General features: G+C 37.2%; 1 protein-coding gene across 1 annotated transcript; it reads left to right on the plus strand.

Annotated features, from left to right (window-relative positions):
- The first annotated feature begins 439 nt into the window (after nt 1–439).
- Nucleotides 440–12,461, plus strand: LOC140202246 (mitogen-activated protein kinase kinase kinase kinase 3-like). The gene is made up of 7 exons (XM_072267121.1): nt 440–538; nt 3,706–3,877; nt 4,654–4,722; nt 6,322–6,414; nt 8,168–8,238; nt 8,663–8,718; nt 10,836–12,461. The coding sequence occupies exons 1-7, from the start codon at nt 515–517 to the stop codon at nt 10,921–10,923; spliced, it is 573 nt and encodes a 190-aa protein (XP_072123222.1). The 5' UTR covers nt 440–514; the 3' UTR covers nt 10,924–12,461.
- Nucleotides 12,462–12,990: the final 529 nt, after the last annotated feature.

The following is a 12,990-nucleotide window of genomic DNA, read 5'->3' on the forward strand; positions in this document are numbered from 1 at the left end:
ATGAATAGCTTTGAACTGCTGACATTTCAGTTTTTTCCATTTTTAGTTTTTCATGTTTTACAATTTTCCCTGTTTTTTGGGCTCCACTGAAAAAAAGACCATGTGATTCACAAATAAAAATTCTCAGTTAAATTGCTCAAAATCCTTGGTTGTAATACTCATTTATGTGGACAAAGGCTGAATACTTTTCCAAAGCACTGTATCAGTGAAGATTTTACAAGAATTTTGCATGTTCATTATTATGCTTTACTGAAATCTTAACTAGTTTCTTCATGAAGGGTATCTGTATATTCTTTTATTGAAATCTTTATAGAAGTAGTGTTTGATGCCTTAACCAAGGTGATAATAAAATAATGCTTTTATAATGTTAATTGCTTAATGCAGTAAATTGTGTACAGGAATTGAAAAATGCAGTTTCATATTGTTTGTTACAGTGAGGAATCCTTACACAGGACACAAGTATCTCTGCGGTGCGTTGCAATCCAGCATCGTTTTATTGGAATGGGTTGAGCAAATGCAGAAGTTCATGTTGATCAAAGTAAGTGGCACAGATCACAAGTTCTGCAGCTCACATTGCTCTTCTAGTCTAAGCTCGGTTTCCTGTCAGATGCAATTGAAACTTGCCTGGGGACTGCAATATAAGAGATCTCATTATTGAATGGGTTATTGCTTTGATGGGTGTTATGGGATCATAAGACATTGGAGCAGAATGGGGCCATTTGGCTTGTCAAGTCTGCTATGCTATTCTATCATGGCTGATTTTATTACCCCTCTCAACTCCATTCTTCTGTCTTCTCCCCATAACCTTACCAATCAAGAACCTATTGAATCTGTACTGTGAAACTTTTTTTTGCATAAACCAAATTATTCTGAACTTGAAGCTGTCTCCAGGGAGTCTGTTTTTCACTGTTTAATAATTTTGCATGCAATAGAAATAGTTCATTAAAGATTATTGTTGCTGAGAAAACTATCCTCCTTTTTTTCCCTTTGGCGTGGTACTGTGCCACAGCTAATAGTACTGTCGCCTCTCTGCACCAGTGATCTAGGTTCATTCCTGACTGACCACTGTTCCCTCTAAGCTGAAATGTTCCCACATGCATAGCCTTTGATGCCACACAGCTGGAATTTTCTTTTATATAATGGTAATATAATTTTGAAATCTGTTAATACAACTGTGAAATACCCTGTAATTAATTATGTTAATGAATATCATCCATTAATGTTCTAAATAATTAACGTACCACAACCTTTGAAGCATTTTAGAGCTTCGGTGTATTTACATTGTCAATGTTTCAAGTTACAACACTATTACAACTTGTAACAAACATAGAATGGAAGTCAGTAGCTCATTGTTAATAAACTGCTGGCCCACTGAACATCAACTCCATATAGTCAAAACATTTCACTTTTGCCATTTTGCCTGTCAATTGTTTTGACTGCCTGACAACATTCACTTGTGTTGTGAGTTGTGGTTTGTGTTTGATATGAAAAGCTCTATATTCTGACTTTTTTGGTAAGTAATCTTTCAAGTAAGTCATAATCCAAATTAAATCAAAGGTATGTAATTTTTCAGTTTTCATTCTAAATATTCATAGTATGTATATTACAAGAAACTTTAAAGTGCCATGCAGTTTTCATGCCGTGTAAAAAAAATTTCGTGCTGAGAGCAATGGTTGGTCTGCAAAGCTATGTAAAACAAAATTATAGGGAACGTCGATCCTGACCTTGGGTGCCGACTGTATGGAGTTTGCACATTCTCCCTGTGTCTGTATGAGTTTCCCCCCCTCTCCCCAAATTCGCAGAGGCTGCCTGTAAATTGCCCTGTGTTTATGGGGAGGAGAGTTGATGAGCCCTGTGAGAAAGAACAGGTTACAGAGAAAGGTAGTAGGGAATGGAATTGCTCTGTGAGCCAGAATAGATTTGATAGGCCGAAGAAATATGGAAATATAGTGGATTCTGGTTAATTGGGATACGTCGGGATAAGTACATTTTGGTTCAATTAAGTGGCTGCCCCAATTAGCCAAAGTTTCATGGAAATTGTTTTTTAAAAAAGGTATAAGGAAGACAAACTGAATAGTAAATTATATATTTAAATGAAATATGGAGCAAATTAGAAAACTACTAAATATATTACAGTATAGAACTGTGTATTAATTCCTAATAATTATCGCCGGGGAAATTCACCCAGTGTATGCAATGAACAAAATCAGTGCAGGTGCCTAGAGTAGATAACAGACTACCTTCATACAATGCTATTGACTATTCCACACTCTAAATCTTTTTCATTGTAACATTCAAGATGATTGTTGATACCTTAATTCTTCATATTTTGTATCTTATTGCTTATTTCTCAACAACAGTAAGTGATAAAAATCACTGCTTTTTGAACACAAACACGTGCACCTGACACTATTTTAAAACTCTGCTTTAAGCACAGTGTAGCATCTAATGACCACACAAGTGAATGAGACGAATGCGAGTTAGAACCTTTTTGGCTACATTTACCTGCCCCAGTTAAGTGGGATAGTGTCCCAAATAACAGAAGGAATCCTGGATATTTTCTCAATTTGTTTTCGTTCTTTCAAAGTGGTCCCAAAAAAAGAGGCTGTCCCGATTAACCGATGGCCCAATTAACCCGAAACCACAATAGATAACTCCATGATGTAAAAGAACCCTCTTAGTTCTCTACCTGGTTGTGAGAAAAGCAGACAAAATGGCAAATTATCATCAAAGACTAAGTCTTGTGTACCAAGTAGAGCTGTTATGTTGTTCATACTACTTTTTTAACAACTTGATCTCCATTATCGGTTGGCACACGATACATGAAAACCACATACTTGTTCATGAATGTTGTTCTTCAGCTATGAAATGTTAAAGGAGGGAAGTTAATGACAGACGTGGATGGTCAGAATCTTATGGAACAGTGATGGGTAATCTCTGGGCGGGGGCCGGGTGGATGTGTGTGCTAAAGATTGAGAGTGGCTATGATTCCTGGGTCATGCTGGAAGAAAAGGCTACTGCTGGGTCTTTCTGTAATGGGGTGAACCTACCTTTTCTCGTCTGTAGTTAGTTTATATACAGAGGAATATCTGTAAACATGAAAACTGAGAAAGCTAACCCAAGCACTGGAAGCACTCAGTAGACCCAATTGCAACCATGTTGAGTGGAATGGAACCAGTGTTTTAGGCTAGCTATTTCATCACAAAATTGAAAATCTGGAAATAGTAAAAAAAAAAGTTTGGTAAAACGCTTCAACAGTTAACCAGCGTATTTTGCATTTTCCTCAGATCCCATTTTTAAGTCTGCTTTGGTTGAACTTTTACTTTCATGCCTCAATTATACTTATCAGAAGTGGACAGTCTCTAAAGGCTATACTCAAATATAAGCAGGTTTTTTTATTATCTTGAACTGATCTTGTTTGATTAGCTTAAAAGGGATATAAATAAGTCATTATTAATGTAAATCAACCGGTATTAATCAAAGGAGTTTAAGTTAATGCTATAAAATGAGATCTAGCACATCATTGCAAAAGTAGAGTGCATTGTGTATTGTAATGCCTGGGTCAAAAGATTTTCTGCATGAAAACTCCTTTCACCAAAATTTCAATTTATTGTAGTTTTAGTACCCTCAATTGTAAGGCAATATATATTGTACAAAGCCTTGAACTTTGGGGGGAAAAATATATTTTCTCTGTTTTTACCCTAGAATGTTGACTTTCCTCTTCCAAATCCTTTGAAAGTCTTTGAACTGCTGGTGGTTCCAGAACAAGAATACCCATTATTATGTGTTGCTGTCAGTAAAGGAACAGAACTTAATCAAGTTGTGCGATTTGAAACTGTCAATCCAAACTCGACTTCATCCTGGTTTACAGAAACAGGTATGTCAGCTCTGGAAATTACCAGCCAAAGTTCAGATAATACTCAAGGTTTAAAAGACATTGGAAAGATTTTCTTCGTCATTTTTGGCAGAGCATTGGACCAGATTGCCTACCATTACATTTGTTTTGAGTTGCGCATGGCTTATTTTCTTCAGGTTATGTTCATTTTGATTTTGTAAAGAAAGGTGTAATTTTCTAAATCACTGTGTCCTTTCCAGTGCAGAATAAAAACTAGGTAAGACAACTATGCTCGGAAGCCGTTGGAATGAGGAAAACTTGTGAACTTAGTTCTACATGGGCCCACCAAGTTTTTATTTATAGAAAAAAATGGATGGAATTGAAGTATTAAATTTAAGGATTAAATAAATTATTAGCTGCTTCATTTTTCATCTTTCTTTAGAGGAGTTAAGAAATTTCACTTAGATATACTGTATTTTTTCTATTAAAGATTTAAAATTGACATTTGGAAGTTTATTTTTGTGGCTTGTCTTATTTAAACTGTAACTTAATGTAGTATCACACACAATGTAGTATATACTGTTTGTTTACTGCTTAATGTAGTATGTGCTTGTTTAATTCAATTATTAGTACAATCAAAATGGTAATTATTTAGAAAAATAACATTGCTCATGAAAGGAAATAAAAACTTTAAAGGTCAGAGACATCCAGTAATGCTGGGTGATGCCATCATTAGTCTGTTTCAGGGAAAATAAATGCTTAAAGAACCTCTTTAAGTAAAATGACTATGTATAATTCTTTGATAATATTTTTCACAGATACGCCACAGGCAAATGTCATCCATGTCACTCAGCTTGAAAGAGATACAATAATAGTCTGCATGGACCGTAAGTTTCCAAAGCAAAATAATTTTAAATTTATTTCTTAACTTTGTTCTGAATCCATTTACCGTATTGAAAACAACGTAAGTATTAAAACTGTCAAAATTTTTGAGTGAATTGGTACCGCAGGTCTAAAAGCTTGAATGGTCTGTGTGATTCTGTGATGAGGTGTTATGTTAGCAACCATTCCCCAACAAGTAACTTTTAACTATCCTCAGTGTCCCATGCTATGCCAATAATGTTAATTTAATTCTTTTTCTAAGCAAGGCTTCAGTACCACCTTGTTCTGAGTTATAACCAGATTGTTCCATTAATGCTGCTTCGTCTTCGTATCAGCTAAGATGCAAACCCTTAACTAGAAATCTTTCACCCAATTAGCCTGAGATATGGAGGCACAGATTCAGGTAGCATGGAAGTGCTCACCCCAGCCCATTAAGTCTGTGCTGATCCATCAAGAACCCATTTGTATATTCAACTAACACGAATCTCAGTTTATTCTAATCAACACCACCCAGGTTTTATCACTCACCGAGATACCAGAGACAATTCACAGTAACCATTTAATCTGCCAGCCCACACATTTTTGGGAAGTTGGAGGGAACTCATGTGGTCACAGAAAATGAGAAGTCTCCAGACGGGCAGTACCTGAGATCAGAATTGAATTGAGTCATTGGAGTTCAGAGCCAACAGCTCTAGTAGCCACACCATTGTGCTGCCTAATGTTGGATCCAAGAGGGGTTGAAAAGCTCTGCAATGTAAACTTTGCTTTTCACTTTTTAACCTTAAAGATATTGAATTTTCTTTTAAACCTCTTTAAATCCTCAACTGTCCCATGGATGTTCCTTGGTTTGAGTTCAAAGCAGGCAAGTATTTTGCGACGTAAATGTGCAAGAAACATTCATTTTGAGCTTCTTCCAAGGATAGTTGTGTATATTAGATGCAAAAATGTAGCATTTAAATAAATTTATTAATATGACATTTTCAAAGATACTGATTCTTGAAAGGACTTAAAATGTAGTGCTTTGTTAAGATTGGAAATTATCTACTAAGGTATTTTTGTTGAACCCATTGTAATGGCCAAAAAAAATATTCAAGTTTCCCATACCTTTTGACAGACTAGACATTGTGAAAGACAACCACATCTGATATTTGACTACAGGCACCAGTATGTATGACAGAATTAATTTTACTATACTTAACAGAGGAACCAGAGATAATCATCAACATTTCTTTTCCTAAAATGAAGTACACTTAACTTTCATTCACCAGAGACCATAGTATTAAAAAGTAGATGGAATATTGATATATTACTGATTTGAACAATAGCCACATAATCTTAGTTTTGATTATAAAATATAGTGGAGATCAGACAAATCCTGACTTCAGCCTGTGATGCTTTGAACATAAACTTAATTTTAAAAGGGATTTTAATTTTATGGGTGAACTGTCAACCTTTGTAAATATCTCCTCTGAGTTAATTGGCAGAAATAAGATTTTACAGGTATTCAGAATACTTAAAGGACTTGTTTTTAATAGTAGTTACCTTGGGAAATCAAAATTACATTATTCAGATGCTTATGCTATTCTATTATTTCAATATTACAGGATGTTTAAAGATTGTAAATCTTCGAGGTAGATTGAAATCCAGTAGAAAACTGTCTTCAGAGCTAACATTTACTTTTCAAATTGAGTCGATAGGTAAGAAATTTTGGTTAATCCTTTGTGAGAATAATGATTACAGTGAAACAATGTGGATAAGTACATGTGTGATTTTTGTTTTATTTATTGCTAATTAAGCACACTTATCATGCTGGGTTGATGAACTAGTTTAACCAAAAGGCATTAATTGGAGCTATTTACCTATTTTGTTCAATCATTTTTGATATAAATGTTTTCAGTAATGAGCACCAAACAGACTAAATGTGAAATACAATTTTCACGTCCTCCAAAAACATGCCCTTAAAATCAGTCTTCTGCACAGGGAAAATTAAGAACTCATTCCAGATTCCCTTTATTCCTATTCATTATGATTTCTGAAATCCACCTGCCATCCATCTGCTGAAATTATGTTGATCAGTCTGCATTCAACAGTTTGGTTATTCTGTTACTGATGGAACAATTAGAACAAAATCTGAATGATGTACTGTATATCCAGTAGCTACAGTTTTTCATTGTGTTTGGCAATTCCTCCTTTTGAAAACTTCTGTTCAGTGTAAAAGCAGATGAAAATGAGGGTGAAGTGAAGGCCCAGCAAGAGTTTTAGTTTCGTAGTCATCCCAGAGCAAGCCCCTTTTAATTATGATTTGAAAGTGCTATATATATGAAGAGAATATGAGAATACAGGTATCCCATGCTTTACGAAAGTTTGCTGTACGCCACTTTGCTTTTACAAAAGACCTACGTTAGTACCTGTTTTCGCTAACCGAAAGAAACCTGAAGAGGATTTTCACTTTTACGAGAAAAGGCAAAAGGCGAAAATAGCGTTCAGCGTTTGTTTTGCAGCGAGCCGTTATAGAGGCAGCGCGCACCCCGAGCAGCAAGAGTGGTGCCGCCAAGCTGCTTCCCTGGGAACTACACTCAGCATCTCAGCATCAAGCCGCCATAGCTTTGAACTGCATGAGATTTTCACTATGATTGACAGTGCTGCAATGATTGCAGAAAAGTATGACTTTAACGTTGTACAGGGCAGGTTTTGAGTGCTTACAAAGAACTGCATGATAGAAAAATGCGTGAACCTTCCAGTGTGCTCGCAGTCTTCCCGATACTGTTCAGTGAAACTACACTGTACATACATTATTTCTACTTTATATAGGCTGTGTATTTATCATATCATTCCTGCTTTTACTATATGTTAGTGTTATTTTAGGTTTTATGTGTTATTTGGTGTGATTTGGTAGGTTATCTTTTGGGTCTGGGAACGCTTAAGAATTTTTCCCATATAAATTAATGGTAATTGCTTCTTCGCTTTACACCATTTTGGCTTATGAAAGGTTTAACAGGAACGCTTTACTTTCGGATAGCGGGGGAAACCTGTATTCTTTATGATATGTATTTCATGCCTTCTTTGATATTAAATCTTGCAAGACACTGAGCCTCGCGATACACACGGGCCGCCATCAGGGATCGGGGTCTGCATATTGATTGGGTTAGCTTATCTGCTCCCACTGCTGATTGGTCGAGATGGTCCATGATATGGTATACGGATTACTGGTCATGCAGTGAGGAAAAGGAGTGAATCCGTCATTTAGTCAAAATTTTTCTGAATTTGAAATGGGTTGAATTATTTTTTCAAACTGCATTTCTCTTTAACTTAACATCGCAGATCAGCCTTTCCAATCCTTAAGTAAGAATGTATTTTTGTTGAATTCTATTATTTACGCTTTACATTTAGACTGGTTTTGACAAGCTAGAATTCAGCAAAGAAATAATTTGTCATTTCTCCCTTGGTTAGTTTGTTTACAGGATAGTGTGCTTGCTTTCTGGAAACACGGCATGCAGGGAAGAAGTTTTAAGTCAAATGAGGTAATGAAAAAGCATTCTGACTATTGTACTTTACCCTGCTCTTGGAAAAAAATTGGCAAAATGTAAGTGGAATCTAGAACATCATTAAATTTTATGGACTCTTCTGTAACTACCACTGATTCCCATTCAGCTTTGAGTAATGCTTTTATTGGATATGTTTATGTCCTAGTATATTTTAACCAGATGGGGCAATGAAATAATATATCACATGTTTACATTTGTTATCTCACCCAATATTTTGTTATATTAGATCATTACTCAGTACATTCTCAGATCAATACTTTGTACCTAAAGAATGATGGATTAATTGGACATTAACTAGAGTTTCTTAACTACTATTAATAGGCAGTAAAATGTGTTTTGTGTAGACAGAGATCAAGTTAATATGTTGCAAGTGTTAATGTTGGATTTTCTTTTTCCATAGATAACACAAGAAATCTGTGATAATACAAGAATCTTCAAACTTTTAGGCTCTGACAGGTGAGCGGTGTGCTAACAATGTTTGATAATGCAACAAAAACATTTTTTGCTCTGTATTTCAAAATAATGCAGCTGTACATTACATTGAATCCTCTCAGCAGATAAATAGTTTAATTTTGGGCAAAGTATTAAAGAAACACAACATTTTAAATAAAATGTGGGTTTCTGTGCACTGTCAGATGGCAAGGAAAGTCTCAAATGAAAGTTAAACTGAGTTATAGTTAATACATTTTATATTTAGAAATAGTATAGAGCAGTTGTGATGTAGGAATATGCATATTCAGATGTGTAGATAAGCAGAATTAAAATAAAATAATGCAGCAGACAGGAATCTGAGGTGGATTCCTGTTGTGTGTGTGTGTGTGTGTGTGTGTGTGTCTGTCTGTCTCTCTGTCACTCTCACGGCCACTCTGTGTCACCTCCCCCTTCTCTGTCGGATTCTAACACCCGTCCCCGCCGCTGTCCACCCGCTGTGCTCTCGCCCCTGCCGCGCTCAACCCCTCTCTCTCTTGCCTCTCACCTCATTTTCGCTCCCTTACCCTCTCCCTCGCTTCCTCTCGCTCTCGCGCCCTCCCCTTCGCTCGCTCTCGCGCCCTCCCCCCTCGCTCACTCTCGCGCCATCTCCCCCTCGCACCCTCTCGCTCCCTCCCTCCTCTCTCTGTCACTTTTTCTCACCTTCTCTGTGTCGCTCTCTCTCTGTCGCTCTCTCCCACTCTCTCTGTTTCTCACTGTCTGTCACTCTCCCTCTCTCTCTGTCACCATCTCCCCCTCTCCATTGCTCTCTCTCTGTTCCTGTCTCTCCATTACACACACTCACTCTGTCAATCTTTCTCACTCTTTCTCTGTCACTCTCACTCTCTCTCTTTCTCTGTCACTTCCTCTCTCTGTCACTCCCTCTTTCTCTGTCACCCTCTCTCTCTCTGTCTCTCCCCCTCCCTCTCTCTGTCACTCCCCCTGTCTGTCTCTCTCTCTCTCTCTCTCTGTCACTCTCTCTCTCTCTCTCTCTCTGTCACTCTCTCTCTCTCTGTCACTCCCCCTCTCTGTCACTCCCCCTCTCTGTCACTCCCTCTCTCTCTGTCACTCACTCTCTCTCTCTGTCGCTCTCTCTCACTCTGTCACTCCCCCTCTCTCTCTCCCCCTCTGTCACCATCTCACCTCCCCCCTCTCCATTGCTCTCTCTCTTTCCCTCTCTCCCTGTCACTCTTTCTCACTCTCTGTCATTTTCTCTCTCTCACTCTCTCTCTCTGTCTCCCTCTGTCTCTCGCTCTCTCTCGCTCACTCTCACTCTCTGTCTCACTGTCTCTCTGTCACCCTCTCTCCCCCTTCCCCCCTCCCCTCGCCCCCTCTCTGTTGCGCTCTCTCTCTCTCACACTCTCTCTCTCTCACTTTTTCTCACTCTCTGTCACTCTTCCTCTCTCTCTGTCACCCTCTCTCCCCCTTCCCCCTCCCCTCTTGCCCCCTCTCTGTTGCTCTCCCTCTCTCCCTGTCACTCTTTCTTTCTCTGTCTCTCTCTCTCTCTCCCTGTGCCACTCTCTCTCTGTCACCCTTTCGCCCTCTCCCCTCCCATCCCCCTCCGTTTCTCCTCCTCTCTCCGTCGCTCTCTGTCCCCCCTCCATCACTCTCTGTCACTCTCTCTCTCTCTTGTCACACTATCTCTCTGTCACTGTCTCTCTCTCTCTGTCACCCACTCCCTCTGTCACCTTCTCCCCCTCCCCCTCCACTAATTAATGCTAATTAAATTGATTAGCATTTTTCAACCTGCACTGTAAGGATCGTCTAACAGCCAAGGCTGATGTCTGATTAAAGCTGGAGCGATACAGGTAGTTGTGTCTTCACTCCTTACATGGCTTTTCATGAGTTGCTTGATAGCAAATATTAAGAATATTTCAATTTCCCATTTTGTCTTCTGGGCCCTGCATGGTGAGTTTTCAGATATCATGATTATTACTGTTGCACTATGTGAACTCGGTATCGCAGGAGGAACATGTCTGTTAAACCTGGGAGCCAAGGGCAAGCCACTAGGAAGTTGTACTTTTTTTTCTAAATAAAGTTTGACTTGGATGTTGATTCAATGACAAAATAAGTTTAATAAACTATGCTCTGTATTTCCTTTATAGAGTTGTGGTGCTGGAAAGTAGACCGACAGACAACCCGACTGCCAATAGTAACTTGTACATCTTGGCTGGCCATGAAAACAGCTATTAATTAGTGTCAGATTTTTGCATGACAGTGCACAAAAGAAATTTCAGGACTGGTTTCTTTCGCATTGAAGAATGTTTGAGAGTGATCAGAAGTCACAATACTGTCTATGTCATAGACAATAAAGAAATCAATGGTGTATTTATTGTGGCATCAAATGTGGGGGACATTAAGTGCCACAGCCACCTTAATTTCAAAATGCTACACAAGTGCTTGGTTTACCATATGTAATCTATGTACATAAATGTGTAGTTTTCCAGTGCGTTCTTCATCTTGTTGAAGCTGCACAGATTAATGTAGATAGTAGTGCATATGATGTACAGTTAAGTATCTTTACTGTACAGATGTGGAAAGGTTTGCATGATGCAAAACTTAATTTGGGTACTGCTTTTAAGGAATTATTTGGGTTTTCCTTTATTCTGTTGAGATTTAGTAAATATTTTGCAGCAAGAAATAAGCAGTATACCCATGTAATCATCTGACTAACACTGTTGTATTTTAAAGTGTAATTTAGATATGAATTGGAATAATCTTGAAAGTTGTAATCCAAACTTTTCATTTGTTTGCTTGTTGATTTTAACAGATTTCTTGCAAGTACACTGGTATTAAGTTTGCACAGTAATGCTGAGAAAATGTGATGTATTTTATTCATGTAGTTACCTAGTGATATGTGGAGCATCCATTTGGACTTAATTGTCCTATTTTCAAGTGTAGCAGGAAAGTGCCACTGTTTAATGACTGTTGATGTCTTTTATATTATCATATTTTAAACATACAAAGAAATTTGGATTGAATTAGCAAACATTTACTATCCCGGTAATATCTGTATTTTACAGAGCAACAATTAAATACAGAAATTTTCTTTCTGCTCTGCTCTGAAGTCATGTGGCCTATTTTAGCATGACTTTGAAAGCAAATACAACTTATCTTTTGTATATGGGAAAATTAAAACACTGTTTAAAAAAAAGCTTAAACTTAACCATGGTACCAACATGCAAAATCTTCAGAAAGTCTTGTTCATAAAATTATCCAAACTTTTAATGTAACACTATACCATTGCATTAATATCATCCAGCTGCCAATAATTTTTGTAATTAAACAAAGACTTCACTTTTCTAAATGGTAGGGGTTTGAAACATCCAATTTCAGTTTGTTAATTGAAACTGTTCTTTGTGTAAGCCTCATTTTGCCAAACCAACATGCATTCATCAGCATTTTTCCCCAAACTCTTTTATGCTCCTTTACACACAACAAAAATTAGTTAAGTGTTTCTACCTCATGTAGATACTATTTTTGTGGGAAACACTCAGCACTAAAGCATTATTGGTATTAGAGATTTTCTTCCAACTCAGTCAGTTTGAAGTGTCTAATATTTGTATAAATTATCAACGTAATTGCACAGTTAGTCATATTACGTTTTTATACATTTCCATGTTTTCATTTGATCATGGTCATTGGGAACAAAAGTTATGATTTGTATTGATTAGCCAAATTACTGATAAGATTCTATTGTTTCTGGTTATGTATATATTGTAAAATAAATTTGAAGGGTTTACATTGAAAGGTTACACCTAATTTTTTTTTGAAAGTATTGTGTGCGTTGGCTAAAATAGTTTATCTATTTGTTACCTTTTGCTTTGCTCGTGACCAAATTGCAGCCTTGAATTGGGTCAAAAGACATTTCCGTGCTGATTGCCATGCAATATATTAAGAATTAATCAACACTGACAACCAAGATTATTTTTATAATACGTGTCTTTGTGCACTTACAGTACCTGCCTATTTAACACAACGTCAAATCACCAGAGTGGTGATAATCAGAGGGCAGTGAAAACATAAAGAACAATAGTTCTATAGTTTAGATTTTAACACTGAATTACGCAATCTACGTTTTTTTGAATGAACGGCATCTCTGCATTAAGCTGTAACCAGAAGGAATGCAAACAGGGCAATGGATATTTGCAAGTTCCAACTACAACGAACATGCTATTTTGCTATGTTGGATTGTGCATGGAAAATATGATCATGAACTGCTTTGTTATTTTGAAGACTGCACATACTCCCTGGGTCACA

This window comes from Mobula birostris, chromosome 8 (genome assembly GCF_030028105.1).
Source record: "Mobula birostris isolate sMobBir1 chromosome 8, sMobBir1.hap1, whole genome shotgun sequence".
In the NCBI taxonomy this organism is placed as follows: Eukaryota; Metazoa; Chordata; class Chondrichthyes; order Myliobatiformes; family Myliobatidae; genus Mobula; species Mobula birostris.